This window comes from Cyclopterus lumpus, chromosome 23, assembly GCF_009769545.1.
Source record: "Cyclopterus lumpus isolate fCycLum1 chromosome 23, fCycLum1.pri, whole genome shotgun sequence".
Taxonomy (NCBI): domain Eukaryota; kingdom Metazoa; phylum Chordata; class Actinopteri; order Perciformes; family Cyclopteridae; genus Cyclopterus; species Cyclopterus lumpus.
The window spans coordinates 7,507,005-7,527,004 of NC_046988.1; the positions used below are offsets into that span (position 1 = coordinate 7,507,005).

Below are 20,000 nucleotides of genomic sequence, written 5' to 3' on the forward strand. Positions count from 1 at the left end.
GTGAAAGGTTGAGAGGAGACACTTGGTGCTCGAGAGATTGATCGAAAGCCCAGGGGGTGCACTCCCAGGAGTAAAAAAAACTGAAAATAAGACAAACTAAAAGACCCTCTAGCTCTTTTGTTTTGCTTCACTGTTTTGAGTTAAACATGAATTTAATGTCAGCTAACCTTGTGTTTGGCTTATAATGACCTATTACCAATACCTAATAATTCATATTAGACCAGTACTGATCATGTTGTCTTACAAGGGCTTCATTTGTACACACAAATCAATCTGCAAGAAATTGCTTTTCATCAAGTCCCGACAATAATGCTGGGGTTTAATAACTCATACCCTCGATCTCCTCTTCCTATTGATGTTTTCCGTGCATTTTGAAAGAACGTAACGGCAGTGTCAACTGCCGAGGCGCCTCTCCCAAAAGCTACCCACCACATTGCTAAGCTATTAATCAAGAACGATGTCTGCTTCAGTCCTGAATCCAGTGTTTCAAATCCATCCACACACATGGAATAATGACCAATCTCCGGCACCATTATTCTCTTATCATAACCCATAAGTCATTCTGCCCACAGTGACTGCTATGAATATCCCCCCGACAGGGTAAAACACATGAATGCAAAAATAAAATGTAGAGAGGCACAATACATGAAAGGCATGCACTCATTTGCATTTAATAAGCAAATCACAGCAGCATGTCCACACAGGACGCATAACGGAGGAGCCTCCATCAAGAGTTATACGTCTGCCCACTCTGATTCAAATAAATTGCAGTGATTTGCCTCGGTGTGATGATGCAGCTTTTTTATTTATGTTTATTTCACCTAGCTCACTTCAAATCTTTGCGGGGGGGGGGGGGGAAATTGTGCCTCACAGAGTACCCTCTGGCACTATTACAGAGCTAGAGCCTGACTGCAGTCTTCTTCCATCTTCATTCTCTCTCTGACGCACACAAGCATACAAATGCTCACACAAACTTTCACGTACCTCCCCCCTATAATGTCTGTCCCTGAAAGAAATACATTCACACACAGATATATTCTCATTTTCATGTTGAATTCTCTCTTTAGGTCTCTTCAGGTATGGCCTGGATAACCATGTTCAATACCACTATCAGACTCTCTGCCTAACTTAACCCAAACCTTCCCCACTTAGGACCTTTGTGGCATGCAGCTCCATCCAGAAGAAGAATTCATGAAGTGCTGGTCTAAGCAGTGGCCTTCATGTTAAATCTGGAGGCAAAGACATTTGCATTTCTAGTATTAATGGAAAGCGTGATTCTGATTTGTGACGTATTCTTCCCTTCTTCTCCACCGCAGCTCCTGACCATTGACGACGACTTTTGTGGCCTCGACATGAATGCGCCATTGGGCGTGTCTGAGATGGTGCGTGGCAAGCCCCTCTTCTCTGACGGCGTAGACAAAATGTCCTCCGTCATTGCGTACGTCTACAAGAACCACTCGCTGGTCTTCGTGGGCACGAAAAGCGGACGAGTGAAGAAGGTAAGAATGCAGGATGAAGGGTATCATGGATGGCTGAATTGATGGAGGCAGAGATTTGGTTTGTCTCTGTTAGAATGTGGAGTAAGGGCTGGGAATTGGGGACTGCTGGATTGGAGAAAGGATTGTAGTCGTAAGGCAGATTGACTTTCAGGCAAATCAGCTGAGTCGACTGCATTTGCAGCGGGGACAAGCTGTGTGTGTGTGTGTGTGCTCATGAAAGAGAAAGTGAATGGAGGAAGTGTGTGTACTTCACTGTGGAGAGAATTTAAATGTGCCTGTGTGTGTTTTGAGGGTTGGCGGAGGAGGAGGAGGAGGGGGGGAGTCAGGAGAGCCCCTCGAGGGTTTTTGATTCCTAGAGCCAAGCCTATCTGGTATCTCTCAACATCCTCCTCATCCACTGCACCATATATCACACATGCACTGGGGTACACACAGTATCAGGAGTATCGGCTCTACTTTTCCTTCACTTTGGACTTGAATAAAATCCAGAGCCCTGGGGGCAGATTGTAGCACACATCAGCATGTTGCAGAACTTGCTAGACAGCACAGATCAGCATGTTGCAGAATTGATTAGACGACGTTTCTTATCTGTTTCTTGAGGCAAAGTGAGGGATCAGAATAGAATGAATCATTTACGAAGTCACTTAGTGAACTTCATTACAGTAGCAGTAAAATAAACGATGAGTCACATTAGTTTTTTGATATCTAGCCATATTCTTTACATTCATTTGTAATATAGTGGCGGGAATTCAGGTTATTAGTGTAATATTAGTAATTGTATGGCCTCTGATGGCTTTGAAGCTGGGGGAATGTTTACTGTATCTGTGAGCGTCGGCCATCGTTTGTGAACATCTTTGACCATAACTGTCTCTCCCTTGAAAATCATGTCACACTCTGTGTGACAGCAAAGCCCATGGCTAAACAAGATTTGTCTCCTCAGAGTTAAACAGGACTGGATAAGCTGGGTTTTGGCGTGTTGTTGCTTCCACCCAAGACTCTCCTCATGCCCCGGTGCCCCCCCCCAATGTGGCAGCCCTTTTCTCGGCTAATGGGATGATGCACTGCTGCTAGGTGCGATAGAAGGGTGGTCGCTCCTGTGCTTTTACTCCCACTTCCTCGCACTCGCACACACCAATATCGTAGGGCCGTGACTGAGACTAATGCTGGGGCAGTGAGCCTCACAGGCCTGGGAAAACCAGCATTGAGCGGAGAGGAGGAACGAGAGATGGACAGAGGGAGGCGGTGGAAGGCTGAGCTAGAAGCGAGAGTTTGGACAGATGGGCTGTATTCCTGAAACGATGCATGTCTTAAAGGAAGGAAGAAAGTGTCTATGTGCATAGTTGAAGGGGGAAAGATGAAAGGCGGAGTGGAGGATGTTAAACAAAGACGTTGAGAGATGTTTTTCTACTGATTTCACAGGCGCGCTGGTTTTTAGATTATCTGTTTTCGTTGATTGCGGCCCCCGTCTGTGTTTGTCGTTTATTGTGATCGAGGCAGCGGTTTTCCATGTAATACAATAACCAACACGCAGGCAGATGTTTCAATTTTTTACCTACTGCTCATCTGTGGTGATGAGTTAGAAATGGGATATTTTGTGGCTCATAGAGTATTAATATCAGTAAAAGTTGTTTTTTGAATATATGAAGATTTTAGAAACAGTTTTTCCCTGGTTATTTCTGAGCTTTTCTTTGTCTTTCCCTTGGCCTCTCTCCAGACAGGCCTCTCAAAGCCACATATTGGCACCGTGTCTGCAGGATTTTGGCATTGTTCTTATTGAAACTCCGACACCAATGAAGATCATATTGTGCACATATGGTCAGGCAAACAAAAATCTCTCTACAGACACTCAGCATCTTTAACAAAAGGTGATCAATATCCTGTGTCAATACAGACTTACACAAAATGCACACACAGCCCCATTACAATCCCATCCTCCCTTCCCATGTACATACTTCCCCTCCCCTGTCATTAACATTATACCATTAGATGACATCACAGGCAATAAAAGACCACAACAAGACAATAAAAGGTTTTGAGCTTCAGTCCTCCTCCTTCATCAGTGACTTTATAACCCCTGTGCTAATGGATGTTGATTTATATACACTCCTCCACCTTACTTGGTCCATCCCTCAACCCCCTCCTCCTCCTTTCTCTCACTTCTTCTCTCACTCACTACCCTTCTGTTTTTTGCTCTTATTTATGATGCTGTGACTAATACGTCACCCTCAATAAATATAAGCATTACGGTAAGAGAGTGTAGTGAATTTAATACAATGGTGTTTGGATGAGCTAAATATTAGGGTTTACAGGCTCACGTTTATGACATCGTGAAGTAGAGTTAGGCAGGAAGCTGAGTGAATTAAATTAAATTTGCTTGTGAAATAGTTTAATGTTAATGGGTGCAGAGTGACATTTCACTAGTATAACAAGAGACCAGTGGACCAGACTACAGACATGGTCGTACTTCTATACTTAACATATTAAATATTAACATAATGCATTCCCTAGCCCCTAAACCCAACCCAAATTATCACAACTACATACTTATCCGCAATCTTCACCTCAACTTTCACCTAAACTAGAGATCAACAGGAGACATAGAACAATAATTGAGATAGCAACAGAGACGATGGCGATTAGACTCCATTAATGTTGTCCATTAATTATACAGCTGTTCATAAAGATGAGCCTAATGTGGATTGTTGTGGAAGTCTGAGAGCAAAAGAAAATCTGCAAAGTAAGGTTAGCCTGGGAAGAAACTACAGAGATTCACCAATATAAACAACCAAAGTCCTAGTAAGGACCAGCCAACATTTCCCTTTCACTTTCATGGTCTACCAATTTCAAGTTTGTCCTCACAAAGATAGTAGTAAAACAACCACACACACGAACATGTCTCTGATGCTGACTGGCTGTGTTGCGTACAGTCCGTATTGAACCCGTCCAAACTGAATTTCATAATACCCTCCTGTCAGCATAAAACAGGCAGCGCTGTTGAATCGGTAGGATTCTGTATGTGCCCACAGCCATGCTCGGCCTTTACTGTCTCACACAATGCTTAAGACCCTCACATCACAGTACACCTCCATGCCTATTCCACACTCTTTTGGTTTCCACCTCACCTCTGACTCTTTTGAATTGATTGAATGTCTCTTCCTCTTTACTCTCTTCACCAAACTCCTCACCTCTTTCTCCTCCTTATTTATTTGCGTCCCTTCCATTTCTCCACCTCTAGTTGCCCTCTCTTCATAATTTTCCGCTTCCTCATAATTTTAATCTCTCCCCTCCCTCCGTCTCTCTGTCCATGGCTGAGTGGAGTTGCTGTGAGAGCTCTTTGATGGCTACCTCCTGCCATTGGAAGTGAATGGACCATATGGCTTCTGTCAGCCTGTCTGTCAGGTCAGTTTGTGTGTGCGTTGGTCTGTGGCTTAAGGAGGAGATGGAGATGTGATGGAGATAAAAGGCTGTGGCTGGGTAAGGTTTAAACCCATTTGCTGTAGGTCAGTGCACAGCAGCAGGTCAAGAGGAAAGCCTTAACCCCCTGTAGGCTTTGGTTTAGTTTATGGTCATCTGGTCAGACTACACATTAGCATGAGAGGTACACGTCTGTACGGACACACATGCATGTTACTCACACTGCACACAATCGCGTGTATTGAGAGAAGCACACATGCATGCACCATTGCACACACGCACCGCAGTGCACGCTGCTGGACAAAGGCTGGCCAGGTACCTCCATGGAGCCGCTTATGGTGTGGTTGACGATGGGACCGTGGGGGAGTTGTGGAGGGTAGAGGTGGAGAAGAAAGAGTGAAGCGATGAGATTGAGGGCCACCTGCCGAGGTGCTAATGCATCTCCGCTCTGTCCGTCCTGATGGGGGAGCATTGGCCGCTCGATACAATGAGCAGCTAACCTTGAACTTGACACGGGCAGTGAGGTCGAAGAAGCTTGGGGTGAATGTGTGTGTTTTCTGTGCAACAGACACATGCATGCTTCTTGGAGTGATCGTACAGCGGAGACAAAAGAAAGGAAAGCATTAGGCAAGAAGCAAGCACACAGGAAGAAGAAGAGGAGGAAGGAGAAGGAGGCAAGTGATCGAGGGAAAAGAAATGGAGGAAGAATTTACAAGAAAGTGAAAGGAGAGGGTAGATTGACATGACAGATGGAGAGTGAGAGGTGAATCAATGGTAGTTTGCAAAGCTATAGCTGGAAGGAGACGAGTAAAGCTGGCAGGAGTAGTGTAGAGAGAGCGAGAGACATCTGTCATTTAAGGTTGTCAGGGGAAATGGCATGAGCTAGAAACGGGTCAATTCCAATGCTGAATGGTTAATGTTTGCTGTTGGGAAGAGAAAGGTCAAACTCCCACTTTTGACTCAACCTCTGCCTATTTCTCCATATCACCTTCCTGTGCGGATGTATGAGGATACTGATTCCTATTAGCCACTCCAAGGCTTTGGAGGGTGAAGAACACGTTTGTGTTTGCTCAGCAACACTTTAAACCTCGCAGTCCAATCAGATATTTGTTTGAAATATATGTCCACTTATTTTTCTTTTGATCTTATTATGTTCACATTAACATTGCATTACTGTGGCATTCCTAGGCTAATAAATGAACCGGGCAGTTCTGCTAACTGGCTTTGCTGTTGGAACAATAGGTTATAGATGGATAGATGTATGCGCGTGTGGGTGACAGAGCTTTTACGTGAGATAGTCATTGCTCTGGACCAGTACCATATGTTTTGTGGGTTGATTGTGTCCTTGTTTCCACGTGTGTGTATGTGTGTGTGTGTGTGTGTGTGTGTGTGTGTGTGTATGTGTGTGTTCTCACTTGTCTTTCCCGGTGTGTATGATGGGTTGGTTAGCCCCAGATGCAGATTATTGAAATGGGCTGAGCTGAGCCATGGTCAGTGGAGCAGAGGATTAAATGCTTAGAGCTAATGATGAAATATGCTTTAGGACGGCAGGCAGGCATTGTGTGTGTGTGTGTGCGTGCGTGTGTGTGTGTGGACAGTGGTTTGTGATTTAAGCCCCTTCCCCAACCTTGTTATGCTATAAACACAATGCTTTTCAACACAGGTCCTCACAGATGCAGACACCGCTACGAGTAGTCCATTCATTCTCCACAGTGTTCTAAACCGCTGCTGCATTCAGCCAGTATTCCTAGAATGTCAATGTTTCCATACTGTTAAGTATTCCTCAGCAGTCTTCCTAGTTGCCTTGGCAGTGTGTGTGTGTGTGTGTGTGTGTGTGTGTGTGTTGCTGCACCCAAACCAGCTAGCGCAGCAGCACACACTAAAGCATGCTCATTTGTGAGTTGCCATGGTAGCACAGGCTGTTCCACACAGGATAGAATGTATAGAAGACGTCACATACACAGACACACACACACACACACACACACACACACACACACATACACACACACACACACACACACACACACACACACACACACACACACACACACACACACACACACACACATCTAAACATATATTGTACATGTATTTCATTTTAAGGGCATCTTACATTACTGTACACGCATGCTGATAAAACTGACTGCACATTAGGAGGATCTGGTCTGATGATGGTTGGCTGGTAAAAGATGACAGGTGCTGTTGACCTCACAGCTATAAGGCTGATTGAACACACTCAATATTAATGTGTTGGTGTTTTTGTCTCGCTGTGTTAACTACTGTCTGTTACCCAGCTTTACTCTGTTATTTGTTGTAGAGATAGAAAGTCATGTCAAGGGGAATCAGTCAATGGGAACCCCCCGCCACCCCCCTTCACCTTATGTTCCTTTTCTCAGCTCTTTTTTTGCACCATTGTTCCTGGCCAATTGTTTCCACATGCATCTTATTCTGGTAATTGCTTGGTGCACAATGTTTGCTTTGGCCCCCTTCCAAAGACCAAATTCTCCCCTAGATTTCGTGAGGTGGTAAATAGTCTGTGTGTGTGTGTGTCGTACTTGTATACGAATCTCTGCGTCTATATTAGAACATTCTATGCAGAAAATCACGGGAGCTAATGAGAAGGGAAGTCCAGTAATGGCCTGGGAAGAGGATCAGAAGGTACTGCTTGCCTTGTGTGCTCACAATTCCCACATTGCTTGCCGTGCCAGCTGCCAACACAAAACATCTCGTCCAGCAGCCAGGCGGTCTGACTGGGCAGCAGGCAGAGTCCATGTTGAATTCAGTCAGGAAGTGTTCGCTCGGGGTAGAGTTGGAGGAAGGAAAGGAATGAGATGGGGAATGGATGATGGGGTGGAGACATAGAAAAGGCAGCGAAAGTGGGCACGGATTGTTGCAAAATGATGATGATGATAATGATGATGATGATGATGGGGAGAGAGAGAAAACAGATGGAGCGATGCAGTGAGGGATATATTGCTGGGAGATTGAATGTGCACCACATGGTGCGGGAGAGAGAGAGAGAGAGAAAGTACAGATGGATGGATGCCGAGATAAACTAAGGGCTAAAGAATCCAAGGGAAAAGGTGGAGGGACACAGGAACAGAGAGTGAGGTAGCAGGAGAAGACAAGGGAACACTAGTGTGTGTGATAGAGCACTGCCTTCCAGACCAGAACGGAATGTACCCGCGCTCCTGGACACACACACACACACACACCCCTCAACTTTTCCATTTGGCTATGTGCGAGTGTTTAGTTGACGAAAGACAGGAGCGAAGAGGAGGAAAGCGATCTCTCCTCTGATTTAGACGGAGTATCGCATGGTGCTCAGGTTAGCAACCACTGTGCGCGCTCCCTTCCTGACTCAACAGATACACAAAGTGCCCTGATCTGGTGGATGACATTGCTCGTGCATTTGGCTCTCACCCTTCATGTGTGCGTACGTGGTCGTTTGAAAAAAAAAAAAGCAGTTCACCTCACACGTGTCATTCAGGTGTGTATTTATAGATGCCATTGCTGTAGCTTGGCCTGATCCCTCCTTTCCAGGGCTCCTTTATAATTGATGAGCTGCCAGGGGCTGAGCAGGGCAATACACACACACACACACACACACACACACACACACACACACACACACACACACACACACAACCAACCAACCTTGGTAACCACCCGCTTCACTGCAGGTTGACACCATGTTTACACATGCAGACTAAGTCAGAACCACGCGATTGCTTTAAACTCCTGTATTGCGGCAGCTTGTCGCCAAGGTGAGCCTCCAGCTATGAATCATGGGCCATGCACAATGGTGTTGCAGCTTAGATGCTCTTTATGCCACTTTAACTGGCTGATTAGCTACAACAGCTCTGAGTCAGAATTGAATGAAACTACCTCGGAATGTCAACTTGATGTGACGCTGATGGATATTTTACCGTTTTTTCCAACCGTCTTCTGCAATTGAATCAGTATTCACACACAAGCTTTGGAGAAATAGATTTTGTTATTTATTTACACAGATCATTTCTGACATGGGAAGCTGGAAGAGAGTGGGTGCACTGCTACAGAAGGAAGAGAATGTCAAAGAGAGACTAAAAGAGTGGAGAGGGCAAAATTGGCGAGCACGAATGATGGGTGAACGCTCGAGAGACGGAGAGAATGTCGAGAAAGGGTAAAGGGAGACCGTCTGATGGGAGGAGAGGGTGAGCGCGGTGAAATGGAGTTTGATGTTCATTTCACTCTCGTGAGTCTGCACCTATTGAGAAGTGGACCAGTATGTGGCAGCCTATTGAGCCGTGTACGATATGAGTGACTATTCTCCGCAGTGTGTACATGGGGGTGAAAAGGCTCGAGCCAGCGGAGAAGTTGCAGAGAGAAAATGACTAACTTCTGATCTTTCCGTTTCCTGGCAGTTTGAACTGTAGTTGACTCTGATGTGTTGCCGGCTCAGGGTTAAGACAAGGTTGGCTGCCGTGCTTTGATCGCAAAGTATAATTTGTGCCTGTAATTTAATAGAAAATTAGTTTGTCTAGTACTTCGGCAGGAAATCTCATAATTCGTAGACCTTTTGGAGAGAACCGTTTTTCATCAGTTCAAATGACTTTGTCTGTTTATGATTCATTGTTTGGACTGAAACACTGAAACATTGACTGTTATATGTTGAAACCTACTGTGGATGTATTTCGTCCAACACTGTTGTCCTAATACTGCTCATTATAACTTTGCAGTCGTTTTGCCCATGTTTGGATCCTGTCAGTATGATTACAGTCAACTGATTAATTAGTAGTACATGTTCTGGTCCTATAATTAAACTAAAACCTGCTCCGGAGCAGGTTAGCCATGTTGGTGGTTATCTTTTCTATTTGAACGTGTTTCAGCATTGTGATCGCGGAAAGTCTTTCCCAAAGAGTTTTGGTATAACCAAAGTTAGCCACTAATCAGGCTTCGTGAAAAAATACAATATATATAGAAAATAAAAACTCTGGACCCCAAAGATGTGCTGTAAACACACACTGTCTCTCCATAAGTACACATGAATATATACGCATATGCACAAGCATCCTGATCTACACCGAAAGACTGACAATGAGGCATGGCGGAAGAGGAATACAATCTACAAACAAATCACAGATATCTCTCCAGCAACCAAAATAGTGTTATGTTGACACAGGGCTTCGACAACACTCATGCTTCAGATGACATACGATAATTGCTTAGTTACATCTCTCAAATATTCACACTCAAACAACACATCAGAGTTTTCCTCTCTACCTCGCCTGTCAAACTCACTCTTCAAGCCCAAGATCCACTCAGCCAGTTAATTAGCATCACTATTAACATCCTTCATCCATATCAAGTCTGTGTCAAGCCAGCAAATGTAATTATGTCCAAGCTTTTTTCTCTCTTTTTCTCTCTTCCACTGATTTACCATTGACTCAGTAACTACAGAGAAACACTCCACACATATCTGTCTCACGCACACACAGCCACACATTTACACAGACTGCTACTCATGTCAAAGGTGGCTGAACAGTTAAGAATCACCCTCAGCGGCTGCTGCTGAATGAATCCGCGACTGCCTGTTTCTTCTACTTCTGTGCATTAGTAGAAGCGCTTGAATTGGCATTAATTACTCTTGTGTAGCCGACTGTGAAGGCATGGGCTCGCCAGCTCTTAATTAAAAATTCCTAAAGGTAATTTATTCTTAATTAAATAGTATAGAAACAGTTTATAGTAGCTGCTGCGCCCCAACAAAATTACAGTGCTTCAATTATCGTTTCAATTTAGTTTCACGCGTTGGCATTTGCCTGTGTGCGAGTACCACATGATTGCGTGGCGATTGTTAATTTGTGCTCCAGCAGTAGAAAATCAATACAATGTCTCGCAACTAGTCACACAGTTTGTTCCTGCTCAGCGGATGGATGGCTAGCAGTAACCCTGCCATGGCCACAGTGTAATTTCCTTTCAATACCTCCTTTACCAATATTATGGTGCAGTGTGAGGATCATAACTAAAGGCTCATGATGATCAAGGACAAGTGAAGAGCCGTGTTCTTTTCATTTCAGGGCTGGTTTATCGGAGGCAAAGTAATGTTCTCCTTGTCGAGTACGTCTCTCTTTCTTCTTCACTCCACTCTAGACAAACTTTCATCACTTTGTGTTTAATGGATTTTCTCAAAATCACTGATGGATGACTGGTTGAAGCAGATCCATTTTCTATCAGTGGTGGTGCATGTAGCGCCCGTATTTCTACAATAACTGCCATTCTTTGGATCCGTAGAAACAACTCATCGCTCTCTCTCTCTCTCTCTCTCTCATTCTCATTCTCATTCTCATTCTTTGCCTCTTTCTCTCTATTCTTCTTTCTGACTTACCTCCCCCTTTTCAAGTCTCTGTGATATGCGGCTGAGTCTGTGCAGCTCTAGAGGACACACCACTGCAGGTGAGCCCTCTGCCTCCCCTCCTCCCCCTCACTCCCCCCCCCCCCCCCCCCCCCCCCCCTTCCCTGCACGCCTGTGGCCAATCATTGCACACCGCGGGTCTCTCGGGGCGACTAGTGCCCCTACACACCTTCTTCTTTCCTCCACCTCTCCCTTCCCTCTTCCTCTCCCTCCCTCTCTCTCGCTCTCTCTATGCAGAGAACAGTTTGCCTCACAACTGGGTCATTCTCTCTCCTCCCTGCAGTAAATACTATCAGCCAGTCAGGGAGGCCAGGCTCGACTAGGGTAGACTGCACTGTGCAGCGGGGCTCAACTGCAAGGGAGACTGCAGATGGAAGTGTGTGCCTTCGAGGGAGTTGTGCTTGTTTGCATGCATGTGGGCGTAGGCACACCTGTTGAAATTGCGAGGAGGTTTAGATAGAAAATGTGACTGTGTGAATGGGAGCCGTATTTGAGTGAGACATTTCTTCTCCATCAGCCTGCGTGTTGGTATATATTCTGTTTTTGGAAGCGTCTATCAGCCTTCACATGTATTAAGTCTCCTGCAAACATCAGCTGTATCTCCCAGCACCTGCTTGTTTGTTTGGTTTGCTTTATTTGCACATTCTTATATTGCTCGGCTTATCCACCCACTCATCTCCCAGACGCACACACACACACACATGCTCACACATGCTCACACATGCTCACACACACCTTCTAATGTAGCTGCGGTGGTGTCAGGGAGTTGCGATTTAGATTACTCTGACTCGCCCATTAAGCAGATGCAGGCGTAAACATCTTTTAAAAGGGTCCCTGGGTCTGTCTGACATCAAGACTTTGAAGTGCGCCTCAGGTACCGAAGCTGCTTCATAGACAAAATGACAGACCGAAAGTGAGAGAAATTGAGAGAGTAAATAAATGAGATGGAAGGAGGGGGAGGGACTGCGAGAGGAATTTTATAGAAGAGATATGAAAAATGACAGCAGAGGCAAGTAAAAAGAGAAATAGAATTAACATTTGTAATCTTGCACACCTAGCCTCGCACTCTTCTCCTTCCTCTCATCTCCTTTCTTTTCCCATCCACACATAGGCCATAATAAAGGGATTTTTATCTCAGCTACACCAGCACTCCCAAAGGATTATGTGATTCTCCCCCCTTGTTCCACACACAGAATGGTACTTGCAAATCTGGAGTTAGAGACATTCATTGTTTTTGAGGAATAAGACAGAATTGGTTAAAAGCGTTGCCTTTTTAGTGCTCCTTGTCTGTAGAGTTGCCCCATCCACTACTGCCAACTAAAATCCAGTGAGGGAGCCAGTGCAACTCATTCATTAATTGTTTTTTTTAGGAGAGCAACAACGAGCACAAATATGCCATTTGTGACACCTTTTGAGCAGTTTCACTCGAGACTCGATTGCTGCACACCCACTACGTCTCTCCTTCGCTCTCAGCAAGCGACAGCTCTTTCCTGCTTGATATTCATCCCTGCTGTGAAACTGGACTCGCAGTTTGTTTAACATGGATGGCAAAATAGACCCCCAGTGTGATTGTGTGTGTGTGTGTGTATGTGTGTATCTACTTGGAGGGCATGTAGTCCTTATAAGCATTCATCACTATAATAGAAAATACAGAGAGAACAGAGGCACCCGGCATGATGTGAGAGATTTGTTAGATAAGTTGAGGTAGGGAGTGTTGGCTACCTATTCCCTCCCTCTCACGCAGCTCAAAACAAATTGGAAATGATCCAGTGGGGAAAGTTGTGAGAGAACGGCGCTGCTTTTTGTACAGTACAATGCTCCTTTGTGAGCAAAAGCATCAAAAAAGCGTTGGGAATACCATGTGTTACTCTCCTATCTGTCAGAATATTGTCTGCCAGAATGACAGAATTATCCAGCACAACCTCAGTCCAGTCAGTGCTCACTGCTGTAATAGTCAAAGATGGAATTAGGTTACCCATCACAGTAGCACTGCAGCTCCACAAACTGGAGCTCTGTGTGCTTACAGAGGTGTGTGTGTGTGTGTGTGTGTGTGTGTGTGTTTTAGTGTATCTTTGTGTTGGTAGTACCTGCCTGAGTCCTCTAAAAGCCAGCACCATGGATATATTTGATCCCTTTCTCCACGTCCTTGATTCATGACACATGATCACTCTGGGAAATTTGACTTCCAAGGACACTCTGAAGTGAACACCCCCCAACCCCAATTCCTTTTTTCTCCGTCTACGTTCATTGTTGACTAAAACTTAGTGCAGCATCTTGTCTACACTGCTCCCTGGACATGGGGACCTAGTTTTCTCCTCCTCATATGGAATCAACTTCACCTCTTTTATTGGAGTTTAGGCCATTAGCACATAGAGGAAGGGGGGGAATAGTCACCTAATGTGCTTAATATCAATCAGAGAAAAGGTTTCGGGTACAGACAATGTGATGTCGAGTCATGGTGATGAAGAGCACAAAGAGGGCTGGAGAAAATGCGCACTTAATACGTAAACTAACAAAGAATTGGAAGGAAAGAGAAAATCGAGATGTAGGAGACACGCCATCCCTTCGTCTCATTGTAACACCCCTCCCTTCTTTGTGTCTTCATCTTTGAGTACATCTTTGTCTCTGTCTGTGTTTGGCTAACAAGCCACGGGCTTTGCCAGGCGGGCACGTGGCTGTGGCCGTTCCATCTGGTTTGGCTCTCCAGATCTCTCCTCCTTAGGCCATTACTGCCGTTTAGTCTCAGCTGCCCGCTCCTACAACTGGCAAACCAACCGCACCACTGTCCTCCTCCTCCTTCTGCCGCCACCATCACAGCTTGGCCCTCGTCCTTGGTAGCAGCTTAACTGTCAGCTCCAAGTCCTGTCCAATACTCGTTGCAGCCACATAGAAAGTGCTGTCAGTCCCAGCAAAGTCCAAATCCGACCAGTGTGTGTGTGCACTTCTCAACAGGAAGTGAGCACCAGTGGAGTTTATTTGCGACCAAACCCTGCTGTTAACACAGGCGCGTTCTGCTTTTTGGGATCCCCATTTTACATGAGCTCTTTTTCAAATTGAAATTGAATCCAGAAATGCAGCAATCAAAAGGATATTTAAAACCAAAACAAGAAAGGAAAAAAAAAAAAAAAAAACTTCATTCTTGCATCATATTGCATCATCAGCACATGTTACATATGCTTTTAAAGGTGGATGCTGGTTTAGCTTCATGTATTCTCACTCGTACCTTGTGTTGTGATACAATGCCCCACACTTTGGGCTCTGATTCCCTGGCGGCTTAGCACACTACAGATGTAACTGTGTTTGTTAGAACATGTTGGCAGGCACCCCGTTTCACACAGCGTGGGCTACAGACTTGGCCAACGAAGACACACCAAGGGAGACACGTTTTCGAAATAGAAACATCAGTCCCACTCACTTCTATCCAGACGGATGTAGAAATTAGGGAGGTAGCGATGGATGCCAGAGTATGGAGAAGGAGCTCGCTGCTTTGCTCCCGTGATTGGCTGATCCATTTATCAGTCAAATAATCTCCCAGTGGGCTATTATTGCACCATGCTTTGCCTCCTTTATAACTCATGGTGTTAAAATCACTACTCAATGGAAGTTTTCGATACAACACTCCAATCTTGCTCAGTATCATCAGGCCAGCTTGCAGCTGCTAGATAAGCTACTCCTTTCTGATTTGCTCATAAGGCCAACATGTCTACCAGTAGTTGAATAATGAGCTGGTGGTGCCAATTTGGAAGTTATGGCAGGTGGGGGTGGTGCATGTTGGATGAAATGCAAAATGAGCAAAACAAGCAAATGAGGAGGAGGAGGAGGGGAGGGTGCATTCTCATCTCTTAGGAACATGTTAGTTAGGCTTCATTTGTCCCAGAAGAATGCCAGCAAAAGTGCGAGAGACGTCCAGAGAGTCAGTCATCGTTTTTCTTATGAATATGTTAAATAATAATGAAGATAAATTCTGTACCCTTCCTCCATATATGTTATATCCTTTCCCTTCATTGATTGCAGACACTGGTGCTCCCTTTTTTATGTCTTCCCAGGGGAAAAATAAATACACTGGGGTCATCCCATAATTGCTGATTATTTTTAGCCTTCGATATGCTAAAAGGGCAATGGACGTCGGTAACAAAAACAGCATTTTATGAAAATGCAAAGTGAGGGTGTGAAGCTGCATGTTTAAATGATCCTACTAATATATGTGTTATGAAGTAGATAGATGCTGAGGATGATTCAGTCAAAAGGCTGGAAGCCATGAGAAGATGTGTTAACACTTGGAGATAAAAGTGGCCCAACCCACACTGAACTGGACCGCGGATGCTTTTGCAACATCACCATTGCAAATAACGGTGGGAAAAGCCACTCAGTGTTATACAGCCTTGTATGTTATGTCTCTGTGCTGCTATCTGTGGTGACTCCAAGCTTGTTTTCTAGTGCAGCGCTTCCTCTTTAGTCAAAAATGAAGCGTGTTTATATCAGTGTAACTCTTTCTGTAAAAACAAATCATCTCTCACACGGTTCCCACATAAACACACATGGACGTGTTCATGGCCACACACTCGGTACACTCAAACACTTAGCTTCCTCATGTTAAATGGCCACTAATTCTCTGTATCAGGGGATTATACATAATTGATTTACGGATGAGGAGTGAAATTACTCATCAGTTGAAAGAAGAAAAAAAAAATGGCATTTTGTCTTCAAACTGTGTTCTGGAGTTAATAGAGGAGATGTACTTGTGCTCAAGGCCTTCTCTACAGCCTGTGTTAATCCAATGCAGTTCAGTACATATTGTCCGTCTAACACTGACGATGATTCCATAACATAGAAAAGGATGCTTAATAGTACACAAATTGAGTTACTTAGATATTGTCATCATCCAAGATATTGGACCCTCAGGCCTGCTACTAACAGTAGTCTGCGTCATTGTGCAGCGTTGGTCTTTTTCTTAGTGGAGTAAAAATAATATTACACTAAGCTATACAAATTGTTCCAACTCTGCCTCATATTCGCAGACTGCAATCACATTCTTTTTCGTCACATTGTATGTATCTCCTTGAAGCTCTCTGAACGCGTGTGTGTGTGTACTTGTGTGTCAACAGAAATCTGAGCTAGCACTGAACACTATCTCATCAAAGACGATTCATAGCGTTGGCATCGAGTGGAAAAAGGATCTGCATCTACTTCACAGTTTATATGGCCGAATCCATTTCAGTAGAGTTTGATGTTTTCCCCGGGCCCTCTGTTAATAAGTGCCTGCTTTGCTAAAGAAAGGAGGCATTTCACCCCTCGTGTTTCCTGTACAGCGATAGCATATCCAGACCACCAGTGTTACCAGGCTCTGTTGCTTGGCAACTATTTATCTACTATTATGGGATTCTGCGGGGCTCAATGGGGAAGTTAGCGTGGACAATTTGGCCTTCTGTTTTGAGCACTATGTGATGTCATATAATGCATATTCAAGTTGCAAGTGTGAGCATAAACAACAGCTGCAAGTCAGCTGCTGCCCATGACACATTCATGCATAAATATACAGTACAAGACCAACAACAATAACAGAACATGCAAGTCAAAATCATAAATCATTCAGATGCTCAGAAACGGTGATAGAAGTCTTGTTTGCTGTTGTGTGTGCAGATATTACAGCTGGTAAGTGTCAAGGAGGAAGACCAGGTGCTAATTCGGATCTCAGCTATTTATACAACAGTGACTTTGACTCTATCTCCCGACCCGCTCGTCCACAAACATACAGATTACAGATACACAACGTCTCTACCGATTGATTCCCTCATACCCACCCCCAGCCCACCCACTGGTAGTATTCCTGTTCAATCTAATCTTACACACTCTACAGAACTATCTGCCAAAAGATGCCATAAACACGCGCACGCCACCATTATATCATCAAAGTCGTGGCTCAATGCCAACTCCAGCAGTGTGGGCTCGCCATTGGACGGGCAAAGGAGGTGATTGATGTCAATCAGTGGCAGATTTGCATGCCAATAGGACTGTGAAGAGGCACTGACGGAGTGAATAGTTAATTTCACTGCAAGCTTAGTAAAATCCCCCCCCCCCCCTCCCCCGTGGGGTCAGAGACACTGACTGTACGATTCTCTTTATGGCCTCCACATTTTCACATCATGAATTAGATTAATTGCGTGACTTGGAAGATTTAATGGCCATCTGTTAAGGGTGATGATTTCCATGTGATTTAAGATCATACTGTACGGATTGCAAAGGTGTTGATAGTAATCAATAAAGAAAGCATATTTTCTACACCATAATTTACAATGCATACAACATTTAACTAATCAATTATATTTCAGATAAATCAAGAAAAAGCCAACAGTAAATTCCAGTAGCATGTTAAATATTTTCTCAGGACACAAGTAGCGACTAGTTGCCATTAAAGTGGTAAAGTAATGAATGTCCTGTGAAACTGACTTATTGCTTATGTCATAAATGTGAGAGTGTTTACAAACACTTTTACTTGCTTGTGGATGTAGTGTATCAAACATAGCAAGGGGAGTGCTTTTACAGAAAATGAACACCCATAAAGACAATGGAAGAGTTTTTGTGTGAGTGCATTTGTGTGTATGTGCGTCAGTGTGTATGTGGACGTCGTTAGGGCCTCTGTCCAGGTGATGAATGATCCACGGGGCTGAGTGGAAGAGAGGGTCTATAAAACACCCCAGCAACCCTTTCCCCGCTTTCTACCATCCTCCACCCTTTCATCTTTACTCTCTTATTCTCGAGCTAAAATACCCTTTGTTTTCTCTCCTTGCTTCTCGTCTCTGTTTTGTTTGTGTTTCTCCGTGTAATCTGTCTCTCTTTCCTCACAAAACCTCTTCTCTGTCAATGCTGCTTCAGGCTGAAGCTCTGGCGGACAACAAATGAGTGCAATATAATTTTACGGGACAGCGACTTAAGTTTCCATCTTTTTGCAACAATTAACAAGGCGAATACCCGAGGGGTCAATGCAAGGAGAGACTAGCTCGGGAGAGGAAAATAGAGGAGGAAGGGGAAGCATAGTTAGGCAAAAGGCAAACAAGAGGAGTATGAGTGTGTGAGCTAATGACGCCCTGTGAAGAAGAGAATGAGATTAGTATGGAAAGGATAAATGGAGGGCATAGCAGAGTAAAAGACAGAATGGTAAAACTCATGCCACACTATAAACCTATAGGCCATTTATTTGTTTTATATTATTTAAAGTCAACTTTTAAAATGTACATTTACCGTTGAGAAAAGACTTGCAAAGCCAGTGGCTCCATCTCTTTGTGACTCACTTACTCACAAGATATGATTTAGTTCTGCAGCAACGGTTGGCCTTGACCGTTATGGCTCTTTTACCGTCAACCCTCAGATCTCAGCCAGCAGCTCACACATACACGACACGAACACTACTTAAATGCACCCAGCTCCCTGCCTTTATATCATGGCGTCTTGCTCTTGTTTGTGCCAACTACCCCATACTGTGCCAACTAACAGCCTCCCTGCAACCCTCCATACACACAGAGACTGAAACACACACACAGACCCCCCCCCCCCCCTCCCAACCAGCTGAGATGAAAAGGCCGTGGATCACACAACTGCTAAACTTTGATCAATCTGGCAACAAGTGTAAATAGGATCATTAACAGGGATTTAGCAAGAGGCTGCCGTCTGCGATTAGACCTACGCAGACATGCACATATGCTTTTATCAGCCGCTGGTATTTTAAATGGCTTTTTTTTGTTGTACACGCACACACACACACATACGCAGACACATAGTTCATTTTTCAGTTCCCAGAGATGAGCTGCAGCATGCAAACAGAGTACCAACGGGGCCTTTAATTGGGGTGTAATCTGAAAAGTGTAATTGGCCTGGAGTGGATAGAGAGATCTGACAGCAAGAGGAGAGGAGGGATGGAAGGGAGGAGGGGATTACTGGAAAAATGGGGGTTGGAAGAAAACATTATGTGGATGAGCATAGCAAAATGAGATGAGAGCATAGTGGCAGGGCAAGGGAAGAGAAACACGAAAAATCACTTGTATAGAAAGTGGGATTTAGTGAAGGGAAAATGAGTTGGAGGCAGACAGAATGAGAAAGAGACAGGCGCAAAAGCTGCAAAATAGTGAGCTTCACGCACCATGTGTCACTAGTGGCTGTCTCCCTGTCTCCCTTTGAGCCCCCCCTCAGATTACAGCTATTTGCCACATTATATCTGGTTCTGAACAAGTCTCAATCCAATTCAAATCCACAAATCAGTGAGTCTTTCCCTCCCTAAACTCCTTAGATTTATATTGCCAAAACCAGATTACATCGCTTTTATAACCCACAAAACCCGCTGCTGCTGTGGCTTTCCAACTGCAAGCCTCTTATCTATCAAAACGGACTAATGAGTTTGAAACCACCAAAGCCAATGTACAGGGAGAGAGAGAGAGAGAAATGTATTGCATGTTGGTTAATGCTTCTACGAAAACACAAAAATGTGATCATGGAGATACAATTCGGGGACTGTGAATGAGAACAGAAACCTCTGACTCCCTTTACTCCCACCCTAATGGATCTTTTTGCCACCATCCTTTTTTTCTTGTTTAATTTCATTTTGAATCATTCATCATCAATTTACTCGGCAGTTGCTATAGACCATGACTGGAGGCTTCAAAAGGCACTGGACCAATGACTCTAGTATTTTACAATAA

General features: G+C 44.4%; 1 protein-coding gene across 1 annotated transcript in view; it reads left to right on the forward strand.

Annotated features, from left to right (window-relative positions):
- Window positions 1-20,000, forward strand: part of plxna4 (plexin A4) — a 181,525-nt gene that overhangs the window by 10,716 nt on the left and 150,809 nt on the right. Inside the window, exon 2 of the mRNA XM_034526697.1 lies at window positions 1,317-1,499. Within this exon, the coding sequence (XP_034382588.1) occupies window positions 1,317-1,499 (183 nt within the window). The remainder of the gene's footprint in view (window positions 1-1,316; window positions 1,500-20,000) is intronic.